This window comes from Balaenoptera ricei, chromosome 11 (assembly GCF_028023285.1).
Source record: "Balaenoptera ricei isolate mBalRic1 chromosome 11, mBalRic1.hap2, whole genome shotgun sequence".
NCBI classification, from domain to species: Eukaryota; Metazoa; Chordata; class Mammalia; order Artiodactyla; family Balaenopteridae; genus Balaenoptera; species Balaenoptera ricei.
This window is the reverse complement of record NC_082649.1, coordinates 13008756-13035504: the sequence shown is the minus strand read 5'-3', so window position 1 is coordinate 13035504 and position 26749 is coordinate 13008756. Positions and strand designations below refer to the sequence as shown.

At 43.1% G+C, this 26749-nt stretch overlaps 1 protein-coding gene across 2 annotated transcripts in view; it reads right to left on the bottom strand.

Moving 5' to 3' along the window:
• Positions 1-13458, bottom strand: part of GMPR (guanosine monophosphate reductase) — a 42392-nt gene extending 28934 nt beyond the window's left edge. Inside the window, exons 1-4 of one of the 2 annotated variants that reach the window (XM_059937992.1) lie at positions 13195-13458; positions 6475-6594; positions 4184-4267; positions 971-1144 (exon numbers count right to left, since the gene is read on the bottom strand). In XM_059937992.1, coding sequence (XP_059793975.1) covers positions 971-1144; positions 4184-4267; positions 6475-6594; positions 13195-13281 — 465 coding nt within the window. In that variant the 5' untranslated portion in view covers positions 13282-13458. Of the gene's footprint in view, positions 1-970; positions 1145-4183; positions 4268-6474; positions 6595-12396; positions 12468-13194 lie in introns of those variants that run through there. The other variant, XM_059937993.1, reaches the window with a different exon arrangement.
• Positions 13459-26749: the final 13291 nt, after the last annotated feature.

Below are 26749 nucleotides of genomic sequence, written 5' to 3'. Positions count from 1 at the left end.
TTGGGAGTTTGGGATTAGCAGATGCAAACTTTATATACAGAATGGATAAACAACAAGATCCTACTGTATAGCACAGGGAACTATACTCAATATCCTGTGGTAAACCATAATGGAAAATATGAAAAAGAATATCTGTATATATAACTGAATCACTTTGCTGTACAGCAGAAATTAATACATTGTAAATCAACTATACTTCAGTAAAACAAATTTTAAAAAAGAAGAGAAAACTGGGTTCAAAAAAATTTGTAGAAGGAGAGTTAGGTAAATTATCTAGGGGTCAATCAATAATTGCCATGTTAATTAAGACTAGTAAAGACACACAATTACAATATAGATTTTCCAAAAGCCCAAATTTAACCCTAAAGCTTCTAGTTCATTTTTCTGTAAATCTATGTTTCCCAGCAATGAGAGATACACATTCTAACTAGCGAAGGTGTTAAAAATTAGGAAAATGCCCCCCAAAAGGCAGGAAAAGTCAAAAATAAAGATGTTAGATAAAACAAGACACCAACTGATTTGCAAATAACTGTTGACTATTCTGAAGTGTTCACATTGTGGATTTCAACTCTTACAGCAGAGTTTTCTACTGGCAAGGAGACTGGGGCAGAGATGACATAAATACGTTAAACAGAAAGACAGTTATGTTTTCATTTTTAAAAATATACCCTTTGTTAAGCAATGACACAGACCTTGGTTTAACGGTCTCACATGGTAAGAAACACTTGATGATATTTAGCAGAGACAAAGAGGCAACACCCTATGGGATTGATCTGGATTTTATATATATTTTTTAGAGCAGAGCCAGTTTTCAGATCTTCATAGCTGCTGCCTCTCCTTTTCCTGCTGATTCTCAACTAGTCTGCTAAGAAGAAGCACCAAAAGCTCCGAAGAGAACACAGCTCCCCGGACACCTCACACACGTCTTCTCTGCTTCCCCATTCGGAGGAGGTCATCCCACCATACCTACCATGATGGTGTGTTCTGGAAATCTGGCCCGGACGAGCTTCACGAATTCCACAAAATGTTCCGAGTATCCATTGGCCACATCCAGGCAAATAAACTTAACCTGTGGCACAGCTTCCAGGATGCTGCTCATTTTTTCCAGATCATTCTTCCCACTGCCCGAACTCACGGCTATATGCTGTACCAAACAAACCAAGAGGCGTAAGACACGAACAGTAACCTGCCTCCATTCACGCGCCCGCTCTGGGCACAGTACCCTGACCCTCTGAGGTTCACCCTGATCAGACAGACACACAGTGGATCGGCTCAAGAAACATGCGGCAGCAGAGGTAAAGGAGATTCACTTCTTCAGCTACCTAAACTGACTCTGCTGTCTTTCCCACCATTAAACTGCACATATCCTGAGCCCTGGACCTCAGCCACAGAATCTCGTGCCTGGCTCTTGTTTCATTTCTTCAAGCTCTCCACGTGGAACTCGGAACTGTGGAGTCGCTGGTGCAAATTCTCCTCCAGGAGGAGAGGAGAGGTAAAGGGAGCAAGGGTGGCCGGTCTGCTCAGGTTCCTCATGCCAAAGCCGTGGCCATCACCCTGAGCATCTCGCTTAGGGGGCAGGAAGAAGGAGGGGAAAGATGTCTAAAACCCCTCCGATAAAACTCCTTCCTGTTTTCCTTTTCACTCCCGAAGCAACATTATCACAACATGCAAATCGTAACCTGCACGGGTTCCTGCAAGTCTTAGCGTCTCCATTCTAGAGGCAAAATGTCCCAAAGTGTGAGAATGAACGAGCCCCGAAAGGATCCTTCCCATCTGCACTGGGACGTGTTTACATCTGAAGCCAGCACAGCCTCGTCCGTGACACCCTCTCCCCCAACCTGCTCAGCACTGGTGCTCTCCAACCCACCCCTCTGCTCCTCTCAAAATCTGCTCTTTGGATTTTAGTAATTTATGCCTCAACAAAACTAACCCATGGGATTGTGGCCAGAGTCGGCATCTCACCTTTTATGAGATATTTATATTTTATAAATTTATATAATGTTTATATTCTAACTCATATCTCTAAACTATAAGCCACAGACGAGGGACATATCTTAAAATCCTTTGTTATTTCCCCCAAATCACAACAATGTAGCTACAACCGAGATACTGAATGTAAGCGGACTGGTAATGTGATACATATTCACCCCAATTTTCACTCCTCCTGTGCCCCAAATCCACACGTTCTTTCCCTCCCACGGAGTTCTGCTACCATTTTTATTTTCTCCTTCATTTCTGTTAAAGTTTAGCAGGTGAAACTCAAGATTGGTTAGTTTCTCTCAGTGCCACCGAGTTTGTACCATGTTCCCTTCTTAATGAGCTCTAATTTGGTGGGAGTGGGGCAGTAAGTGAAATGACCACACTTGGTAATGAAAAAGCCAAGGTTCTGATGAATAATGCACTGCTGCAAACTCATGCTCCCCAAACTTCATCCAGAGAAGAGGGGAACAAGGTAAAACAGAGATAATCCATTAGAATAAAATATGGCAAAAAGGAAGGACCCACTAGTGAGCCAGAACTATTTTATCTCTGAAACCACTTTCTCCCCAATCAAAATCCACACATAGTCAAGGCACAGGAAAAAAAAAAAAAAAAGAAGCCAGTGTAACTTCAAAGCAGTACAATATGAAGTCATTTTCCAATCACAGATGATCTCACCATGTAGAAAAGCATCTAAATGCAGAGATTCCCCTATGGCATTGACGTAGAACCATTCAAGTGTGCCAGGATCAAAGTCTGGTGTGTTCTACTGGGGCTTTTGTTATTTTCAAACTGCTTTTTTTTTTCAGTGTTACTGAGATATAGTCAAAAACAATTCAACTTTGAAAGTGCACAATTCAATGGTTTTAGTATTTTCGGAGTTGTGCAACCGTCACCACAATCAATTTTAGAACATTCCATCACCCCAAAAAGAAATTCCCACACCCTTTAGCCCTCACCCTCAAACCTCTCATCCCACAGCCTTAGGCAAACACTAATCTACTTTCTGTCTCTGTCTCTACAGGTTTGCTTATTCTGGACATTTCATGTAAACATAATCATGTACACAGCCTTTTGTGTCTGGCTTTTTCACTTGGTAAAGTGTTTAAGATTCATCCATGTTGTAGCATGAATCAATATTTCATTCCCTTTCACTGCTGAATATGCTATTGTATGGATATACCAGATTTCGTTAATTCATTCATCAGTTGATGGACATTTGGGTTGTTTCCACCTTTTGGCCATCATGAATAATGCTACTGTGAACATTTGTGTACAAGGTTTTGTGTGAACATATAGTTCTATATCTGTTGGGTCTATACTAGGAACAGAATTGCTAAGTAATATGGGAACTCTTATGTTGAACCTTCTGAGGAACTGCCGAACTGTTTTCCAAAGCAGCTGCACCATTTTACATTCCCACCAGCAATGTAGGAGGATTTCAATTTCTCCACATCCACGCCAACACTTTTTATTATCTGTCTTTTTGATTAAAGCCATCCTGGAGGGCATACTGTTTATTCCGCTCCATTATATTCAGCTCCAATTATAACAACTTGCTATAATTAGGTGTCTTTTCTGGTCAAAAGGCACGTTTAGAATGGACCCCTTGCCCGGAAGGAAACACTGCCAGGTCCTCTGCAAGTTCTCATGATAGAACACTTCACTTCTCAAGGGAAAAAAGATATTCCTTGCAGGTAAATCCTAATGTTTTTTAAAAAGAATACAGTACAGGCTTCCTGGGCAAATTCCTGGCAATGATCAACAGCTGGGGGACCACTATTGCCTTCCCCCAGTTTCTCCTTGGGACTCTGTGTGTCTATCTGCTGCCAATTCAAATCCTTTTGACAACCCTAAAGATTTTCTTCCGAGTAGCATGGACATATACACACTACCAAATGTAAAATAGATAGCTAGTGGCCACATAGCACAGGGAGATCAGCTCGGTGCTTTGTGACCACCTAGAGGGGTGGAATAGGGAGGGTGGGAGGGAGATGAAAGAGGGAGGAGATATGGGGATATATGTATATGTATAGCTGATTCACTTTGTTATAAAACAGAAACTAACACACCACTGTAAAGCAATTATGCTCCAATAAAGATGTTAAAAAAAATAAAATAAATAAAACAAAAATGGAAAAAAAAAAAAAAGATTCTCTTCCCCCTGCAACAAATGTAATTTATAACCAGGGTGGAGCCATACCTGCAGGCATTCTGGGTGATTAGTGACAAAGAGCTTCCAGTCATCCAGGGTGTAATGCTTGTGAATTGCTGTAAGCATGGAGTGCTAGGAAATAAAACAGCACCATTAGGACGAGAAGTCAAGGGAGTTCCACGCCCCCTTCCTCCATATGGCGAGGGTGAACCACCAATACAAAAGCATCCGGTGTTCCAGCCCTTCATGCTTAATTTGCTTTGAATATGCTCCTAGGAGGCCCAAACAGATGAAAGTGTAACTAGGGAAATCACAAAACCGTGTTTTCCACTCTAATCTGATCAGACAACACAGCATTCAAGATTTAGGAGGCAACGCCAGGAGGCAGGCGGGTGGAATAAGGGAGAGTTCTCAGAGCCCTGGGAAGCCCACACTTGACTGAGGCCAAGAGCAGCGCAGAGGGCTGGTCCCCTGCTCATGAGCAGGGCAGCCTGAAGGCAAAGTTATGCTTAGTCAACCCAAAAGAACCTCAGCTTCTACCTGAAAGCTTTTCTTTGGGTTCACAATCTAAACATTTCCTGCTAAAAGCTAAACCCATCAGGCAGCTGGTATTCTTGAGGGAGGGAAGTACATAAATCATAATCCTAAATCTATGACTATCAACCCAGCAAGCGTTTACCGAATACCTACTTTGTGCAAGCGATTCGCATACATTATTTCATGTACTTCTCAGAACTTTGTATAGCAATAGTAGCTTCGTGGGCAGAGATGGGGCTTAAGAAACTTAAGTTTAAGAAATTTAACAATCCCTTGGCCATAAAGGGGGCAAAGGCCAGAATCAAACTCAAATCTGAAGGCAGAACCCAGGCTCCTCCTCCTGTATCAGGGCCTCGCTCCTAACTTCTCTCAGTCCCCTCTCCTAAAATTCTACGACTTTATTAATGCAAGACACTAACTCAGTGTATCTTAGAAATGGCAGATTCGTAGGACCCGCACATGATTAGCTATTTCAGTGCACACTGTCTCATTCATGGGGAGTCTTTCCTGTGCAAATGGGAAGAGCACAGCAACTTCTCCGTTCTTCATGGACTAAGTAATCTGATATGTGAATTCATCAGGGCTATTTATTGCTCCCTGATTCCATGCATTTTTACACAAACACATAATTCATTAGTAGCAACAGCTGATCACAGCAGAGGCAGGAAAAGATAGGGAGCAAAATATACAAATTCCTTTTGCAATTAATTTATTAGCCTCTGGCCCAAAGCTCGTTGGGGGCTAAGGGCGGACAGACGAGGCAACTGATCCTGGACTCAGACAGACCACCCCCCACTCCATTTTGTGACTTCATAATTTGTTAGAAAATCTTCCTTCTAATCAAGGCCTAATAATGAATCCCAGCACCTCCTGAGGTTAGACATGCTGTCCACAGCAAGAAGCTCTTTCAACTAATTGGATTTATCTTTTCACTTGGCAGGCATTAGCTACAGAAATAGATGCACATACTCTGTGCATCAGAAGCAGACATTTCACGTCTATGATGAATAAATGCACTGAACCTCGGACACAAATGCAGACACAGATGTGTGAGATGACGATTTTGCCCATAAATAACTTTGTTTTTATTTTTGTAAAGCCAGGGCACTAGCTACCCCCTTCACAGGAAATGAGACAGCAGCTGGCTCAAGGGACCCTGAGCTTGTACTAGTATCTATCGGTGTAAGTTGGGAGACAAATCCCTTATTCTGGAGTCAGTCTGGGTTTGAAATCTTGGCTCAGTGACTACCTGCCTAAATGCCTTGAGCCAAGTGACCGCTCCTCTCCTTCTCTGCCTCGGTTTCCTCATCTGTATAAGGAACCCACCTGTGTGAGCTGTGACCACATCATACACATTACAATCAGTGCTTGGCACCTAAGTTTTCTCCATAATGATGTAATAAATGCTACAGAACAGACGAAGAGGTTCTGTCTTCATTTTAAAGGTGCTGTCACTCTTCTATTAATACAACGCTAATCTAACTGTATAATATGGCACAATGTCCAACTTCTTTTTGTGTCTCTAATTTCCAAAAGGATCACGAGCATTTTCAAGAGAGAAATGGATGCAGATCTAGACCATCTCCCTGAAGGCAAAGTCCAGACTCCATCCACCTTCTGATGGGAGAGAGAAAAAGAAGTGCCTGTAGCAACAATCAGACTCAGAACCAAATAGTTCGGCCACAGCAAATGACCTGAAGTGTCTCACTTTTCTCCTCTTCCCTGTGTCTGAGCAAGTCGAGGGTGGGCTACTGACCACCTGTCCAGTGTGCTTCTCAGAGGGAAAAAGCCCACCGTCCTACCTGTGACATCACCACTGCCATCTCAAACGTCCCCACGGTGTCCATGTTGGCCACAATGATGGGAATCCCTGAGTAGGTCTGCTTCGAGTTCCGAAATGTGAAGGTTCGCTCAAGATCCACCTATTGCAAAAGGGAAAAGAAGTGCTTGGCTCTTTATGTGATTTGGGTAGAACTTCTAGAGTTTGGAGCAAGTGGAAAGGACACAAAGGAAGTGTATGTCCCTCGGTCCCTGGATTCTCTTAGGGGTTGGGCCAGGGGTTCCAAAGACAGGTGAGTCCCTGAGGAAATTGAGTCATGGGTTGTTATTCAGGTGCAAAAGCTGAACCGGGCTCCTTACAATCCTCAAGCACCAGTACAAGGCACTGCATGTTCTGCCATCAAGCCCAACCTCCAAATCAAAAGCTCCCTGCTTCAACAGCCTCTCCCATCCCCCTGCCACCTTCTGTCCCCAGCCTGGTTCACCCTAGCCCGAAACACCCACATACAAGTCACCTTTCCCCACTTCCAAGCACTGGAGGGACAGTTCCCCTTCTGGGAAAATCCACTCCACTCTTCCCTGCCAACCGAGGCCCTCTCTTTAATTCTCACCTTCCGAGAGAACCAGGCAATCCAAATTCACCCTGCAGTCAGCTGCAACCCATAAATCCCTTAGCCCTTCAACCTTCTCAGCTATTTTGTGACTATCAGCATCTTTCAAAGAGCCAGGAGGAAGGACATTGCAGCCACGTCTGTGCACGTAACCACTTGTTCCTTTGACTTGCAAACAACTCCAATTCTACCATAACTCCAACCTCAGGGTATTTATGACTAACTCCAGCGACAGGAATCCAGAACGAGAGCTAGGCCAGGAAGGTGGGCTCAGCAAAAGCAGTGGGTAGGGCCAGGCGCTGGCCAAGAGCTAGCAGAATTGAAATCACTTCAACCCAGGGCAGATCCCAGGCTTGTATGTGCACAGATGCAATGCTCATCCTTCCCCTGCTCTGCTCTTATCCCAAGCCCCCCACCCCACCCCCCGGCAGGCTCCACTTCCCAGGCTGGTTTCTGGCTGGGTTTGGGCAATGGGGTCACTGGTGGGACACGGGAAGACAGTGGGGGAGATGGTCCTGGGTGAAGTCAGAGTAGTTCTCCCAGACCCCCCCCCTCTGCCTTGGCCTGCACGGTCTTGGTTCCAGCTCACAGAGTGATCCCAGGCCTTGGGATCCTCCCCTTCGGGAGTGGGTTGTCTGCTGCCAATCTCTGGGGTCCCTCAGTGTTCCATCCGGCATCTCAGCTGTGTCACAATGCCTTATATTAAATTTCCTGTTTTAAATATGCAGCAATGTTCGTTTCCTCAGCGGGACCCTGAGGGATACAGCCCCTCCTGGAAAGGGGCACTTCCCCAAAGAGAACCGGCAGGACAAACACAGGTGTAAATCTTAAGCTTCTGCAAGAATTTGGACCTACATTAATCCTGGTTGACTGAGGACAGCGGCAGCAATCATTTCCTATCAGTATTTATCTAGAGGCTTCTCCTGTTTTTTCACTGGAGGTAACTTTCACCTTGCCATCAACATGTCAAAACGCCAGGGGACACCTCAGGTCCTTTTCACACCTCCTGCTCCTCCACACCCAGAAGGCTTCCTGGGCTAACGAGGTCATAAATATGGCGGCACCGGCCTTAAACAGCAATCGGTGAGGCGAAATGAGATGCTGTCACTGCGGGAGCACTTGTGGAAGGCAGCTCAACCCTTTCCCCACTTCCTTCACTACCATCCTTGGTTCTACTTCAGTGAAGCAAGTTCGATCTGCATCCTGAAAGATAACTGAAGGGATCTATTAATTGCACCCTTCTGGGCTGCTAATGGCGTGCTGACATTTTGGCTTTGCAGGCTTAAAACAATCGGAATTCCTTGGTCTCAAATTACTTATACTCCTTCCAAGAAGCCTGGGGAGGGCTGCTACACTCTGCACCCTGCTGAGCTCACAGTGGGTTTTTCTTGGCGCTCCAAAACAGTTCTCCATGGAAAAGGTCAGCCTTGGCAATGAACTCTTCCCCTCATTTCTACTCTCCTGCATACGGCGGAATCTATGCGATCCTTAATTCTAGGAACGAGAAATAAAATACCTTCCCCGACCTTATCCACACAGACAGAAGGACACAGACACACACACACCCGAGACGACCAGTTGTTCACGGAGAGAAATATTTTAAATATTCTAGCCACCAGAAACAAAACTTGGCACTTAATCTGCCACAGCTGGTCCATGCACCAAATATAGCACCTCCAAACTCTCTCTGCTAAGCCTGGTTTGAAAGGGCACATAAAGTAATAAGCCACCCCTCCCCCACCTCAATAATACATGTTTCTGCTGTTCTTTAAACATACCTTCGTCATAGTCCTGCAGCCCAACATCTGGGGGCCGCAAAATACAAATAGAGGCCCACCTGCCACATTTCTAAACATCTCAACGTTATGAGCAACATGTAAGAAGCTGCTACACAAAATTTGTTCTATCCTCGTACCTTTACAACACAATTTCATTAATGACCTGGAAAGCACCAGAACATGGTGCCATGGGAGCCAGCCCTGGCCCGTCTCTTCCCACGCACATCCTTCTGGGCACACACGGACACCCCAATCTGCACACTAAGCTCCATGCACACACGTCCATCCCCACCAACAGCGGTCACCTGGCCACTCTCTGAGGTTAGAGGCGAGCATATCGGCAGCAAGGCTAGCCCTTGGGAAACACACCTGGGGAAGAGGCCCCCCGTGCAGGCCTTGGAATCAGTTCGAAATCATTTGGGCAGGAAATCCAGGATCCTGAGTATCTGGAGCATGGCCTAGAGGGAAAGGCCCAGCCCTCAGCTCTGTCCAGTGAGGAGGGGACAGGGGAGCAGAAGTGGAGCCCGGGGCAGGGGCCTCTTTTCCTTAAATCTATGGCTGGTGCTGTTAAAGCAATTCTCTTATTAGATTATTCATTATCTGTCTCACCTGTAGACTGTAAGTCGAAGCGTAGGGGCAATGCCTTTCATCTCTGTGGTCCTAGTGGCTCAAAAAGGGTGGAATAAATTAACGTCTGGCTAAGGGGTAAGGATGATATTGTTTTAGACCCCAGCCTTTCAGGGCAATGCATGGTGGGCCCCAGCCCGGCCCTCTGAACATGCTCGGTCCCCTGGAAGTTTCACCATCAGGTGTCAGGATTCAGAGATGCGCAAGCAGCCACACACTACCAGAGAGCCACGGGGTTCCACAAATGCAAAGGCTCCGGTGGCCAGTCTGTGTGCACACCAGAATCACGGTGGGATGACTCCCAAGATACACATGCTCAGGCCACCCCAAACTTAATAAATCAGAACCTTTGTGTTGGAGACCATATGTGTATTTTGGAGTGTCTCCTTAGGTGATTCTGATGCATTAAGAGCAAGCCTCATCAAACCCTCCGATGTTACAGAGCAAAATTTACACAAGCTGTTATGGTTTGAACTGTCTCCCCAAAAAGGTATTGAAATACCAACCATCAGTACCTGTGCATGTGACCTTACTTGGAGATCGGGTCTTTGTGGATAATCAAGGTAAGATGAGGTCATTAGGGTGGGCCCCATTCCAGTATGACTGGTGTTCTTATAAAAAGGGGAAATTTGGACAGAGACACACAGAAAGGGAGAATGCTGACTGAAGAGGAAGGCAGAGATCAGAATGACGCATCTACAAGCCAAGGAACACCAAGGTTATGTGTAAACAACCCGAAGGCAGGAGAGAGGCGTGGAAGATTCTTCTCCCTCACAGCCCTCAGAAGGAACTGCAAGACAATAAATTTCTGTTGTGTAAGTCACTCAGTCTGCAATACTTTGTTACGGCAGCCCCAGGAAAATAATACAGAGCCCAGGTAATAAAATAACTAGCTCAGAGCTTGGAAGAACCCAGGCCTCCTTTCTCCCAGCCGATATTCTCTCTACTCTGCCATGGTCTCATTCCCCTCGGGCCAGCCTGCCGTCCACTGAAGCTGGACCAGAACTCCCCAGAACTGGTCCATTTCTCACTGGACTACTGGTGAAAAAACGACTATGGAGTCTTAAGGAGACTGATAGCTCGTCAGGTCATGTCTTCTCTGTCCCAGGACAAGTAAGTGGCCAATTTTCCTCCACTGTCTGACTTCCAAAGTTATGGTTGTGTTAAGTTTGTGGTTTTTAAAAAAATCTTCCTAGCTTAAGGGCTAGGGTGGGACACTGGAACAAGAAATGGGTCCCGAGGAAGAAAATGCTCAGGGAGTCAAGGGATGATGTCACCTCCCCAGTGTGTCAAAGAAAGACAAAGTTCTTGCCCAATCGACAAACATGTCACTTCCTCTGAAAAGATTACCCAAATGCTCCCACGCAGCCCTGTGGCCCTTTATTCTTGTGGCCCAAAGCCTTGTGAAGACGTGAGCGTGGGCAATGGATGCACAGTGAGGAGACTGCCGATCTGTTACAACCACAGGAAGGCCACCTGGGCCACCTCCACCTGTAGCCTTCGCCTCTGGGAGCTGACCTCAAATTCATTTTATGTGACACTTGTGGAAATGCCCTTGCAGGAGCACTACACTTCTGAGTGGAAGGGCACTCTGCCTTTCTCTCCATTTCCTGCTCACTGCCTGATGATCCAGCAGCAGGCCCAGCTCTTAGCAAAACTGCTGCAGTGATAAATCTTGTCAGTTGTCATAACTCTCCCTTCCCAGCCAGACTCTGCTTTCACAGGGTATGCTTTCTCTCCCGGCTCCAGTGTTTTCTCTCCTGGCACCACTCAGATCTGCTCTCTGGTTAGGCTCAAAGTCCGGTCATTTACCATTTAGTTTCAAATTTACACCCAGGTATCCTCCTGCCTGGGGGCATACATTTAGGATTCTATCTGGTCGTACAACGCAAAGTTTTCATCTGCTTACAAGAAATTTCAGGCATCCACAAGCAAACTGAGAAAACCCTGAGAGGGGATTAGAGGTCCACCTAGATCCCTCAACATCACTGAAGCAGGCAGCCAGGTGATAGGGGGTGGCCAGCAGGCAGCTAAACCGTGACGGGAACCAAATGGAAAGGCAACGCCAGTTAACTCAGGTTTCCAGGCAGGGAACTGGCAAACGGGGAAATACGAAAACACTTCTCAAGGACACAGAGATCTCACTGCTATGTGTACATGCAGACTGCAAGGTGTCATGGGAAGCCGGGACATTAACACTTTCAATCAGCCCAAATTACGAAACCAAATGATGCACGACAACGTCATACGATTCCCTGGGAAAGAGTAATTCATTGTATTACATAAATCCTGAGTTTTACCTTCACAAGAGGTTTCCTGCTTCAGAAAATACACATAATATATCCTTGTTTTAAACATATAACTTTTCTTAAAATAAGTTTCTCTCTACTAAGTGAACTGTGAATATTTAGACTATTGAGGCCAACAAATTACTAGTCTGCCCAGAATCCCCACATCTCATCTTGGCCTGGACTCAGGTACCAGCTACTGCTTAGACTTCAGGAGGAGACCAAGGCCTGCCATCCCAGCTGTTTATTGTTCTAAGCGGCTGCCTAGCTCTTTAGCACCCGAACAGACACAATAGAGGACAGGAACCGAGTTGAGCAATCCCCGGGGTTTAAGGGTTAATCATTCCTCGCCTCTTCCAGTCCTGGCTCCAGCTGCCAACCCTCCTGCTTGAGAAGGTGAGTTGGGAGGGCCTGGTCATTGGCTAAAGCAGCAGCAGGCTTCCTTAATTCAAACAAGCCCTCAGCTGGCAGCACCAGGCACTGCAGTTAGGAGTCAGGCGGGGGCACCGGCAGGCAGCCCAGGGCCTCGCAAGGAGATTTATTTATGGTCCTGGGAGCGGGGCGGATGAAGCAGTACGCTGGCTCAGCCTCCTGCTGTTTACTTCTGCAGCCCCCGCTTCCAGACCCAGCAGTTTCCTCACCTTAGGCTCCGGCTCTCAGCCCGCCACGCAAAGCCACGATCACCGGGATACACGACTCCGGGGGACTCTGTGTGCAACTAGTTTATCCTTCACGGCTTGACCTTCCTCCTGCCCCCCTCCCTAGCTAGCTATGTCCAGGCTGGTCTCCACCTGTTCCTCAGGCTTTGCTCTCATTAAGGCAGGACCAGCAAAAACGCCTCCACCCCTACTCCCGCACCCCAGTGCTCCCAGCTTCCCAAACGCTGGGCTGGACTGAAGCGGTCCAGTAAGTGGGTGCCATCAGGCACAGGTCCGCGGCCCCACTCCCAGAAATCCACTGAAACGCAGAAAGTAAACCCTGAACTTTTGCCCCGGCGTCTCCCTGTTTTGCAGACGTTTTTAAAAAATTCCATTGCTGGACCTGTTACTAAAGCAGCCAGAGTTCCCCGCACTGAGAGACACTGCCCCAAAATCTCCTCTCCCTTTATACTTCGTCTCTGCTCTGTGTACCACCCCCCCGCCATCCTCTCTAAGTCAGTTGGCCCCTTGGTCTTCGCTCCTCTGGGGTCTAGTTCTATAGTCTGCTTCCCCTCGCCCACCCGACCGTACGGATTTAGAATTTTAGGCCGGAGTCGGACCCCTTAAAGACACCTCCTGTCCTGGCAGGGAACCAGCTGCCTTCCCCCTTCTACAGTGGTGAGGAGGGCAAAGGGGGTCAGCGTCCCATCCATCTCCAGACACACAGAAAAGCTGGCAAGGCTGGCACATCCCAGCGCCTTGCACCCGCCTCCCCCGCGCCACCCGGGCAAAAGATCCCACCTCGGCTCGGCTCTTGAGGCTGCTTCGCTTGGGTCGGAGCAGGACATCCTTGAAGTCCAGCTTGAGGTCGGCATCTATGCGGGGCATGGCGCCGGCGGCGCGCTCGGACCGGCGCGCCGGGAGCCCGCAGCTCCTCCCTGCGGCACGGGCTGGGGGGCGGGAGCAGCCGGGACTTGCGGGGGCGTGGGGAAAGGGGGCGGGGCGGCGGGCACGCGGGGCTTGCTGTGCCGCGGCGGGTGCTCGGCCGGGCGTGCACGCCGCGCCCTTAAGGCCTGCGGACACCTGCAGCCGCACTCGGCCCGCCCCCGCGCCCTGGGGGCTCCGCCCCGGCCCCGCTCCCCCCGCCGCCGCCCGCTCCGCCCCCCGCCCCGGCCGGGGCCCCGGGGACGGGGGAGGGGGAGGACCGACGAGTTGGGGACAGACCAGACAGATGCTAAGAAGCCCGCTTGTGTGACATTTTTAACCACCGCCCGCCCGTGTTGACGGCCTTGTTCATCGCGATGACCGAAGTGGCGGGGATTGGGGAGGAGGGGGAATGCACACCGTCTTGTCTGTCACCGACGTCCTCTATAGGGAGACTGGGCATGTGACCGCCTTACCCGAGGAAAAGTCGTCCCCTTGAGAGGCTTCGCTTCTCCTTTCTCTGATTTCAAGCCCCGTGCGCCCGTCAGGTGCTGAGTCACACCTCTCCTGTGCCAAAAACTAAGAAATCCCTGGGAAGTTGGATCGAATTAGGAAAAGAGAGTGGGCAGGTGAATCTAATTAGCAGCAGTGGGCTTGTTGAGGCCATTTTTGAATTCCCTTTGGATTTCAGGGGTTGGTTTGTTTGTATAAAAGCGTGATGTCTGTAGTCAGCGCAGATCCTGGGATTCGAGGGACCCGAGTCCCTCTGAGAGTTATGGGTGATGTCAGTTTACTTTTAACTCACTTGTTGACCACCCGGAGCCGTCATTATGCATTAGGAACATGCTTAAGTGCTCGGCCTGCACCTGTTCCTTCACTCCACAACAACCCAAATGAAGAAGCCGGTTTGCAGATAAGGCAAATGAGGACCGTATAAAGGAAATAACTTGGCCAAGGTCTCAGTAAAGTTAAATATAAATCTCTCAGCCCTTAAAACTTACTACAACGTTAGCTAAAGCTGCTTTTGTCCTGGGACCTCTCTCTGCCTGGGTTCAAAACCTGACCCCACCACTTTCTAGCTGGATGACCTTGGGGGGGTCACTTAATTTCTCTAAACCTCAGTTTTCTCATAAGTTAAAAGGTGAAGAAAAACGTTTAATGCTAACCTCTCCCAGGTTTTTGGGAGAATTAAATTGTGTGTGTGTGTCTCCCATAGTTAATCAATAAGTGGTAGCTATTTATTTGGGGTCACACGTTACATTATGTGCTTTATGCTTTATATCCTCAAACTAGATTGCTAACTGCACAAAGGCAGGGATCACCTTTCATTTTCTTCAGTTGTCTGTAGGCTCGACCTGTTCTCAATGAACTCATATTTGGTACGGCTGACCATAAAGACACATCAAAATATTCATTTAATGCAAATTCTGCAAATGATAAAATTCTTAGCCATCCCTCTTGCTCTCATCATCTTTGTCCCACAGGACGTTCTTGAAGTTCATGAAAGGAAACGAAGGTTATCTGGGAGAGAATGAAAGTTGCCACAATTAGTTGAGCAGACGAAATATTTATGACCCTTATTGAATCGTTGTGAGGCCGCCAGCTGGGCCGCTTATTTTCAAAGTAATGAAAGGGAACTTAATTCTGATCTTAAGTTCCTAATTAAAAACAAAATAAAAGTAAAATATAATTATTCTATGGTATGGTTATTTAAAAATGATTCTCCCAAGAGGGAAAAGAAACTAACCTTATTAAACATCTGCCTAGGGTTAAAGTTACAGGGGTGAATGTGGGCTTTATAGTCGTTATTACCTACGATGTCTTAAAGCAGCAGTCCCCAACCTTTTTGGCACCAGGGACTGGTTTCATGGAAGACAATTTTTCCATGGACGCAGGTGGAGGGGGGGATGGTTCAGGCAGTAATGTGAGTGATGGGAAGCAACGTGAAGCAGCAGATGAAGCTTCGCTCGCTTGCCCGCCGCTCACCTCCTGCTGTGCGGCCCAGTTCCTAACAGGCCACAGACCGGTACTGGTCCGCTGCCCTGTCTTAAAGGAAAAGTCTCCTTAGGGTGACATTGCTTGTTTACCGGGATGGTACTTCTCCTCTTGGTTTCTTGCCCACTCCCTTTCTATTAGGATAGAGACAGAAGCTCACTTTGCACATTTCATTTCCTTTCCTTCTGGAATGTTCCATCATACCTGCCCTCTTCCCAGGCACAAAATCATGTTCCAGGGGTCTCAGCTAAGAACTTAGAAGGGTAGAGGGGAAATTATTTTTTCTCTCCTACAATTTGTTAATTTAAGTTACAATCTTACCTAGTCTGTATGCAGTGTTGAAATAGTCACAAGAACATAAGGCTCAACCTATTTATAATTTACATTTATTAGATTTATGAGTTATTTAGACACATGGGAAGATTTTACTTAAGTCAAATAATTGAAGCACTAAACGGAAAATGAATATATTAAATTTAAATATGCAGTGTAACGTTTATAGAAATTTAATTACATTTATGAACAGAACTAAGGCTTCTTTATGGTAAAATTTGCTAAACTTAGAATAAAATGATTAGGAACCTAAATTTGAAAACTTAAAGAATTTGAGGTTTTAAAAGTGTAACTTTTTTTTTTTTTTTTTTGGATTTTAGCAGTTGTATTCATTTCTATTGCTATGTAACAAATTACCAAAAAAATTAGCAGTCTTAAAAACACAGTTTCTATAGGTCAGAAGTTTGGGCCTGGCTTACTCGGGTTCTTTGCTTCAAGGTTTTATCAGACTGCAATGCAGGTGTTAGCTGGAACTGTGATCTCATCAGAACCTCAACTGGGGAAAGACACGCTTTCAAGCTCTCTCAGATTGTTGTGAGAATACATTTCCTGCAGCTGCAGAACTGAGGATTTCAGATTCTTGCTAGAGGCCTCGCTCCACTCCTAGAGGCTGCTTACAGATCCTTGCCATATAGGATTCTCCAACATGTCCACATATTTCCTGAAAGCATGCTTCTTCAGAGCTGGCAGTAGAGAGAATTTGAGTTTGCTAGCCAGATGGAGTCCTGTTTAACAAAATGTAATCACTAGAGTAATGTTGCATCACTTTGCCATATTCTGTTGAGTAGAAGCAAGTCATAGGTCCCACCCACACTCAACAGGAGGGAATTATAAAAGGGCATGAGCTCCAGGAGGTGGCGATCGTGGAGGCAACCCTAGGGCCTGTCTGTCACACCAGTTTTTCTACTAATTTTTTTTTTTCTGTTCCAGGATTCAAATCAGGATTTCAAACGTCATTTCATTTAGTAGTCAGCACCAAGGGCATCCTTAGACTCTTCCAATCTGTGACAGTTTCTCAGACTTGCCTTATCATTCATGACCTCGACACTTTTGAAGAGAGTTGGTCATGTATTTTGTCCCTCAATTTGGATTTGCCTGATGTTTTCTTAATGTAAGACTTGGGTTATGGGGGGTGGGTGTAGGGGGAGGGGGATGCCACAGAGGTGAAGCACTCTTCTCATTGTATCATATCAGGGGTTCATAATATTAATGTGACTTATTACTGGCGATGTGAACCTTGATGACTTGGGTAAGGTGTGTCTGTCAGGTTTCTCCACTGTAAAGTGACCATTTTCACCTGTCCATGCTCTATTCACTGGAAGCGAGTTACTAAGCCAGCCCACACTCACGTGGAGGGGATTTAGCTCCACCTCTTGGAGGGAAGAGTGTCAAAGAATTTGCTGATGTATGTTAATACCACCGAGCAATAAATACCACCGAGTAAATAAATTTAGGGAGATATTTTGAGGCTGTACAACTATGCTATTTCTCACCCTATTTCTCACTGAAATTTCTTCTATTAATTTTAGCATTCATGACTGATAATTTTTTATCATTTGCTTTTTCCCTCCTCTACTAATATGAAAGTTATATTCTGTTTCTATTTTTTTATTCAGTTCCTAGAAATTATAACATGTGTGTTTAGCTTATTAATTTCTTTAATAAACTTAATTTTAAATTATCAAAATCTTTACCCCTGTCCCCCAATAATACAAGGAGCTCAGAACACTTTAAGTCCATTCATCACATTCCTGACTTACATGCTATTTTTGTATGGTATTTTGAGTCTCTCTGTCATTTATTTATTTTTACCCCAGTAGATCAGTAGATAATATCATTGCTGCTGCTGCTGTTGTTGTTGTTTTTAAATCACCATCTAATTACTTTTACCTTTATGTTACCACTTTATCCTTCTTGCAACTCAGTCATGCTAGGTGGGATGGCTCTCTTATTCTGAAGAATATTCTTTAGAAAAATTTTTAGTGAGGTTTTGCTTGTGACTAACTCTCAGTTTTTATTTATATGAACATGTCTTTATTTTGTCCTCATTTTTAAATAATATTTTTCCCAGGTATAGAATTCTAGGTTGGTAGTCATTTTCGTCAGCACACTGAAAATTTTTCTCCAATGCTTTTGGTCTCCATTATTGCTGAAAAGAAGTCAGTTGTAAATCTAACTGTACTTCCTTTAATGAAGGTAGTACTGCATTGAGGCTACAACTTCTCAAGCATTTCCCCCTCTTTCCTTTTTTTGACTATTCTGCTCAATAGTCAAACAGCCCTCTTTGCACTCAGCTGAGAAGTGGGGAGAGGTTGGGACTTGAGTGTAGATCCTCCTCATCCTAACCCTGAAGATTTAGTCCTGTGGGGTCCCCATTTAGTGTGGGCAGGGTCTTCTAACAGACCCTCTTCCTTGCATGGGACCTGAGACCTGACTGCTCTTTTTCTCCTGACACAGATGCTGAATTGAAGTAGAGGTGAGGGGTGTCAGCAGATGCTCCCAGGGAACATGAGAGGCTGATGCTCAATTAATGTGCTTACCTCTCCAGGTACTGACTTTTGGGCAAAAACTGGCCCATGAGCTTCCAAGTGTGTTCAGTTCTACGGTGTTGAACAAGCTTCAAGTTGTTGTTATTTTAAGTCCAGTATTTTTCATTATATTTAGAAGGAGGGTTGATCTGTATGACCTAGTCCATCATTAACCAGCAAATAGAACTTGACAATAGTCACTTAATCACTAAGGTTTATGGATTAACAGTGACTGGACCAGCTGAGTCACTTATTAGACACAAGTTTGAAGGAAAGTCACATTTGGTAAAGTATGGCTACTGGTCCTTTCCATTTCTTGAGTCATTACTCTCTACTTGCCCCTACACTAAACCCTTGAGGTGCATTGTCTCCTTTGATTATCAAAACACAGCTATGAAGTACAGCCTATTTTTATTCCCATTTAACAGATAAAGAAACAAAGTGAAACAGAGCTGTTCAAACTAGGATCTGCCTGACTACAGACTTCCTCTAGGCAAGCCCTCTTACCTATAGTGCATCCCAAAGCAAAACAAAAGTCTATGTCAAATTGGATAGAGAGACTCCTCTAATTAAAAATATATCTTGGAGACATTACTTCATACCTATTAGGATGGCTATTATTTTAAAAATGGAAAATGCTGGAGAAGAGGTAGAGAAATTGGAACACATGTCTTGCTGGTGGGAATGTAAAATGGTACAGTTTGTGGAAAATAGTTGGGCAGTTCCTCAAAAAGCTAAACACAGAATTACTGTATGATCTGAGTATATACCCCAAAGCACTGAAAGTAGGGACTCAGACACTTGAACATCAATGTTCATAGTAGCATTATTCACAGTAGCCAAAAGATGGAAACACTTCACATGTCCATGGATAGATAAATGGATAAACAAAATGTGGTATATTCATGCAATGAAATAGTATCCAGCCTTTAAAAAGGAAGTAAATTCTGGTACATTCTTTAACATAAATGAACCTTAAATACATTATGCCAAGTGAAATAAGCCCAGTCACAAAAGGACAAATATTGTAAGATTCCACTTATATGAGGAACCTAGAATAGGCAAATTCACAGACACTGAAAGTAGAATAGAGGTTACTAGGGGCTGAGAGGAGGGGAGACTGGGGAGTTAGTGTTTGATGGGTACAGAGTTTCTGACTGGGGTGATGAAAATTTCCTGGAGATGGAAAGAAATGATGGTTGTATGACATTATAAATGTTCATAATGTTGCCGAATTGTATATTTTAAAATGGTTAAAGTGGTAAATTTTGTTATGTGTATTTTACCACAGTAAAAAATGTCATGAAAAAATAAATGAAGTAAATCATGTGTATTTTTTTAAAAGTATCTTCTTGATATAATACATTTCATCCCTGCCTCACCCCCCCCCCCACCATATTCCACCTTAATTCAGTTCTTCTAAAGCAATGTCATTTGGGGGTACACAAGAACATGGTCCTAATCCTATAACCATTTACTGAGAAATGGTCTATGTAGATTTTCCAAGTTCCCATTGGAACTCAGTTAATGTATACTCTATTCTCAATGGATTTGAAATAGCACACCAAAAAAAAAAAAAAAAAAAAGAAGTCTGCACAAAAGGATATATAGATCATGGAATTAAGGAGAAAGGAAAATCATATTAGGAGAATAATAAAAGCCAGAGGTAAACTGATCACATACAAATGCATCACATGTTCCTAAAGCTAAAAAAGACCTCCAAATTTTGACCAACCTCCTAGAGTAATGGAAATAAAAACAAAAATTTAGAAAAAGGGACCTAGTGAAACTTAAAAGCTTTTGCACAGCAAAGGAAACCATAAACAAGACAAAAAGACACCCCTCAGAATGGGAGAAAATATTTGCAAATGAAGCAACTGACAAAGGATTAATCTCAAAATATACAAGGGACTCATGCAGCTCAATATCAAAAAAAAAACAACCCCATCCAAAAATGGGTGGAAGACCTAAATAGACATTTCTCCAAAGTAGATATACAGATGGCCAACAAACATATGAAAATATGCCCAATGTCACTAATCATTAGGGAAATGCAAATCAAAACCACAATGAGGTATCACCTCACACCTGTCAGAATGGGCATCATCAAAAAATCTACAAACAATAAATGCTGGAGAGGGTGTGGAGAAAAGGGAACCCTCTTGCACTGTTGGTGGGAATGTAAATTGATACAGCCACTATGGAGAACAGTATGGAGGTTCCTTAAAAAACTAAAAATAGAACTACCATATGACCCAGCAATCCTACTACTGGGCATATACCCTGAGAAAACCATAATTCAAAAAGAGACATGTACCACAATGTACAGTGCAGCACTATTTACAATAGCCAGGACATGGAAGCAACCTAAGTGTCCATCAACAGATGAATGGATAAAGAAGATGTGGCTCATATATACAATGGAACATTACTCACCCATAAAAAGGAATTGAGTTATTTGTAATGAGGTGGATGGACCTAGAGTCTGTCATACAGAGTGAAGTAAGTCAGAAAGAGAAAAACAAATACCGTATGCTAAGCACATATATGTAATCTAAAAAAATGGTACTGGTGAACCTAGTGGCAGGGCAGGAATAAAGACGCAGACGTAGAGAACGAACTCGAGGACACAGCGGGGGAAAGGGAAGCTGGGATGAAGTGAGAGAGTAGCATTGACATATATACACTACCAAATGTAAAATGGATGGCTAGTGGGAAGCTGCTGCATAGCACAGGGAGATCAGCTCGATGCACTGTGACGACCTAGAGAGGTGGGATAGGGAGCGTGGGAGGGAGGCTCAAGAGGGAAGGGATGTGGGGATATATGTATACACATAGCTGATTCACTTTGTTGTACAGCAGAAACTAACACAACATTGTAAAGCAATTATACTCCAATAAAGATGAAAAAAAAAAAAGACCTCCAAATATGACATTCAGAATTCTAGGACCAAAATAGTGGGAGAAGAATTAAATGTGCTATGTATAAAATGGATAAGTAATGAGAACCTACTGTATAGCACAGGGAACTCTACTCAGTGCTCTGTGGTGACCTAAATGGGAAGGAAATCCAAAAAAGAGGGGATATATGTACACATATAGCTGGTTCACTTTGCTGTACAGCAGAAACTAACACAACATTGTAAAGCAAATATACTCCAATAAAAATTAATTAAAAAAAAAAAAGAATGAAGCGTGGCTACACAATTCAGTGGCCATAAATATGAAAACAAAGTCCTGGATTCTTCCTGTCCCTGAAGTGAGATTTAAAAGGCATTTCTCTCATGGGTCTTTGTTAAGAGAACACTGTGGATGGAAACATGAGGAATTTCACATGGTTTTTTTCTTATGACCTTTATCTGTATAGGTAAATCCACAGCATAATCCAGGGAAAGCAATTCTGTAGGTAAAAGGCCCTATTATATAACTCAAATATTTCTTGAGTCACTAAGCTGTTTCCATAAATGGGACAAATTATCAACCTGTCCTCAAAGATTTCATCCAGGGACCAGGGTAGAAACTAGTGACTAAGAAAGAGCCAGTGCTATTTACAGGGCTTGCAAACTTGCTTTCTCACCTAAACCTGACCTGTCTGGTTTAACTAGCACAGTGTTTTTGTTTTGCTTTTTTTTCCCCTTTCATTTTTGTAATTGCAAGTGCATGCTATTAGCAGATGATATATTTTCCAGTTCAGGGCAGATCCCACCAGTTCCCACCATATTACCCCCAGCCTGATTTACATATTTATTTTGCTTGCCTGACCTCTGCAGACATTTATTTGTAACTTCGGAATGACTTCACACCTGTTAATTATTGCTGTGTAATAAACATACCCCTGCCTTTTATTGTTATTACTCAGCTGGTTAGGATTATTGTACTCCATCACCTTGAGCATTTCACTGAGGTTTGTGTGATACAAAAGCCAACTAGTGAATCAATGGCCTTTTTGCATGACGTTTGGTTTGAGAATTTTACTTAAGCGTTACAGACCTTAGGATCTTCTCATATGAGACATGCTTTTCTTTTTCTCATTGACCATTACTATAAGAGGTTGAGCCTAAATCAAAGTGTCCAACTTTTCCCCCGTGGCCTCTGTCCTCATTAACTATGCATTTGCGACGATGATGACAATCTCGTTGCACACCTATTGACTCACTGGATTCGTAGAGCACCGCTCTCCAATGCCTCCAAGAAACTTTAAACAAAAGAGCGATCTAATTTGATTTCTACTTCTAGAATGTGTCTCTGGGGTTTGTAACAGAACCCAGGAGCACCAGAGAGCTATTTTAGGCAGAACCGTGCCTTGGAGAGAGAGCAAACAGAATGACAAAGGTCCTAAGTATGTGACACGTGTTTGGTACACTATGTCAAATATTTTAGAATCTTCAAGTAAAAGGTGCTGTTAAGTCCCTTGGTGATAACTTTCGGCTGAGTTGCAGGGAGACTGGATTATTCCATTAGCTCAATTTTCTTCAATGTTGTGTTCTATGCTATACCCGGACTCTTCTCATTTTTAAAACATTGTTTAGTGTTCTTGCTAGCTTTGATGAAAGGAGAAAATCACCTACTCTACTTTCTTTTTTTTTTTTTTTGAATTTTTGAATTTTATTTATTTTTTTATACAGCAGGTTATTAGTCATCAATTTTATACACATCAGTGTATACACGTCAATCCCAATCGCCCAGTTCAGCACACCACCACCCCCCACCACCCCTGCAGCTTTCCCCCCTTGGTGTCCATACTTTTGTTCTCTACATCTGTGTCTCAACTTCTGTCCTGCAAACCGGTTCATCTGTACCATTTTTCTAGGTTCCACATATATGTGTTAATATACGATATTTGTTTTTCTCTTTCTGACTTACATTACTCTGTATGACAGTCTCTAGATCCATCCACATCCCAACAAATGACCCAATTTCGTTCCTTTTTATGGCTGAGTAACATTCCATTGTATATATGTACCACATCTTCTTGATCCATTCATCTGTCGATGGGCATTTAGGTTGCTTCCATGACCTGGCTATTGTAAATAGTGCTGCAATGAACATTGGGGTGCATGTGTCTTTTTAAATTATGGTTTTCTCTGGGTATATGCCCAGTAGTGGGATTGCTAGGTCATATGGTAATTCTATTTTTAGTTTTTTAAGGAACCTCCATACTGTTCTCCATAGTGGCTGTATCAATTTACATTCCCAACAACAGTGCAAGAGGATTCCCTTTTCTCCACACCCTCTCCAGCATTTATTGTTTGTAGATTTTCTGATGATGCCCATTCTAACCAGTGTGAGGTGATACCTCATTGTAGTTTTGATTTGCATTTCTCTAATAATTAGTGATGTTGAGCAGCTTTTCATGTGCCTCTTGGCCATTGCTATGTCTTTTTTGGAGAAATGTCTGTTTAGGTCTTCTGCCCATTTGTGGATTGGGTTGTTTGTTTTATTAATATTGAGCTGCATGAAAATATTTGCAAATATTTTCTCCCATTCTGAGGGTTGTCTTTTCGTCTTGTTTATGGTTTCCTTTGTTGTGCAAAAGCTTTGAAGTTTCATTAGACCCCATTTGTTTATTTTTGCTTTTATTTCCATTACCCTAGGAGGTGGATCAAAAAAGATCTTGCTGTGATTTATGTCAAAGAGTGTTCTTCCTATGTTTTCCTCTAAGAGTTTTATAGTGTCTGGTCTTACATTTAGGTCTCTAATCCATTTTGAGTTTATTTTTGTGTATGGTGTTAGGGAGTGTTCTAATTTCATTCTTTTACATGTAGCTCTCCAGTTTTCCCAGCACCACTTATTGAAGAGACTGTCTTTTCTCCATTGTATATCCTTGCCTTCTTTGTCATAGATTAGTTGACCATAGGTGCGTGGGTTTATCTCTGGGCTTTCTATCCTGTTCCATTGATCTGTTTCTGTTTTTGTGCCAGTACCATATTGTCTTGATTACTGTAGCTTTGTAGTATAGTCTGAAGTCAGGGAGTCTGATTCCTCCAGCTCCGTTTTCTTCCCTCAAGATTGCTTTGGCTATTTGGGGTCTTCTGTGTCTCCATACAAATTTTAAGATTCTTTGTTCTAGTTCTGTAAAAAATGCCATTGGTAATTTGATAGGGATTGCATTGAATCTGTAGATTGCTTTGGGTAGTATACTCATTTTCACAATATTGATTCTTCCAATCCAAGAACATGGTATCTCTCTCCATCTCTTGGTATCATCTTTAATTTCTTTCATCAGTGTCTTATAGTTTTCTGCATACAGGTCTTTTGTCTCCCTAGGTAGGTTTATTCCTAGGTATTTTATTCTTTTTGTTGCAGTGGTAAATGGGAGTGTTTCCTTAATTTCTCTTTCAGATTTTTCATCATTAGGGTATAGGAATGCAAGAGATTTCTGTGCATTACTTTTGTATCCTTCAACTTTACCAAATTCATTGATTAGCTCTAGTAGTTTTCTGGTGGCATCTTTAGGATTCTCTATGTATAGTATCATGTCATCTGCAAACAGTGACACTTTTACTTCTTCTTTTCCAATTTGTATTCTTTTATTTCTTTTTCTTCTCTGATTGCCGTGGCTAGGACTTCCAAAACAATGTTGAATAATAGTGGTGAGAGTGGACATCCTTGTCTTGTTCCTGATCTTAGAAGAAATGCTTTCAGTTTTTCACCATTGAGAATGATGTTTGCTGTGGGTTTGTCATATATGGCCTTTATTATGTTGAGGTAGGTTCCCTCTATGCCCACTTTCTGGAGAGTTTTTATCATAAATGGGTGTTGAATTTTGTCAAAAGCTTTTTCTGCATCTATTGAGATGATCATATGGTTTTTATTCTTCAGTTTGTTAATATGGTGTATCACATTGATTAATTTGTGTATATTGAAGAATCCTTGCATCCCTGGGATAAATCCCACTTGATCATGGTGCATGATCCTTTTAATGTGTTGTTGGATTCTGTTTGCTAGTATTTTGTTGAGGAGTTTTGCATCTATATTCATCAGTGATATTGGACTGTAATTTTCTTTTTTTGTAGTATCTTTGTCTGATTTTGGTATCAAGATGATGATGGCCTCACAGAATGAGTTTGGGAGTGTTCCTTCCTCTGCAAGTTTTTGGAAGAGTTTGAGAAAGATAGGTGTTAGCTTTTCTCTAAATGTTTGATAGAATTCACCTGTGAAGCCATCTGGTCCTGGACTTTTGTTTGTTGGAAGATTTTTAATCACAGTTTCAATTTCATTGCTTGTGATTGCTCTGTTCATATTTTCCATTTCTTCCTGGTTCAGTCTTGGACAGTTATACCTTTCTAAGAATTTGTCCATTTCTTCCAGGTTGTCCATTTTATTGGCATAGAGTTGCTTGTAGTAGTCTCTTAGGATGCTTTGTTTTTCTGTGGTGTCTGTTGTAACTTCTCCTTTTTCATTTCTAATTTTATTGATTTGAGTCCTCTCGCTCTTTTTCTTGATGAGTCTGGCTAATGGTTTAAGAATTTTGTTTATCTTCTCAAACAACCAGCTTTTAGTTTTATTGATCTTTGCTGTTGTTTTCTTTGTTTCTATTTCATTTATTTCTGCTCTGATCTTGATGATTTCTTTCCTTCTGCTAACTTTGGGTTTTGTTTGTTCTTCTTTCTCTAGTTCCTTTAGGTGTAAGGTTAGATTGTTTGAGATTTTTCTTGTTTCTTGAGGTAGGTTTGTATAGCTATAAACTTCCCTCTTAGAACTGCTTTTGCTGCATCCCATAGGTTTTGGATCATCGTGTTTTCATTGTCATTTGTCTCTAGGTATTTTTTGATTTCCTCTTTGATTTCTTCAGTGATCTCTTGGTTATTTAGTAACGTATTGTTTACCTTCCATGTGTTTGTGTTTTTTACGTTTTTTTCCCTGTAATTCATTTCTAATCTCATAGTGTTGTGGTCAGAAAAGATGCTTGATATGATTTCAATTTTCTTAAATTTACTGAGGCTTGATTTGTGACCCAAGATGTCATCTATCCTGGAGAATGTTCCTTGCGCACTTTAGAAGAAAGTGTAATCTGCTGTTTTTGGATGGAATCTCCTATAAATATCAATTAAATCTATCTGGTCTATTGTGTCATTTAAAGCTTCTGTTTCTTCATTTATTTCATTTTGGATGATCTGTGCATTGGTGTAAGTGAGGTGTTAAAGTCCCCCATTATTATTGTGTTACTGTCAATTTCCTCTTTTATAGCTGTTATCAGTTGCCTTATGTATTGAGGTGCTCCTATGTTGGGTGCATATATATTTATAATTGTTATTTCTTCTTCTTGGATTGATCCCTTGATCATATGTAGTGTCCTTCCTTGTCTCTTGTAACATTCTTTATTTTAAGGTCTGTTTTATCTGATATGAGTATTGCTACTCCAGCTTTCTTTTGATTTCCATTTGCATGGAGTATCTTTTTGCATCCTCTCACTTTCAGTCTGTATGTGTCCCTAGGTCTGAAGTGGGTCTCTTGTAGACAGCATATATATGGGTCTTATTTTTGTATCCATTCATCAAGCCTGTGTCTTTTGGTTGGAGCATTTAATCCATTCACGTTTAAGGTAATTATTGATATGTATGTTCCTATGACCA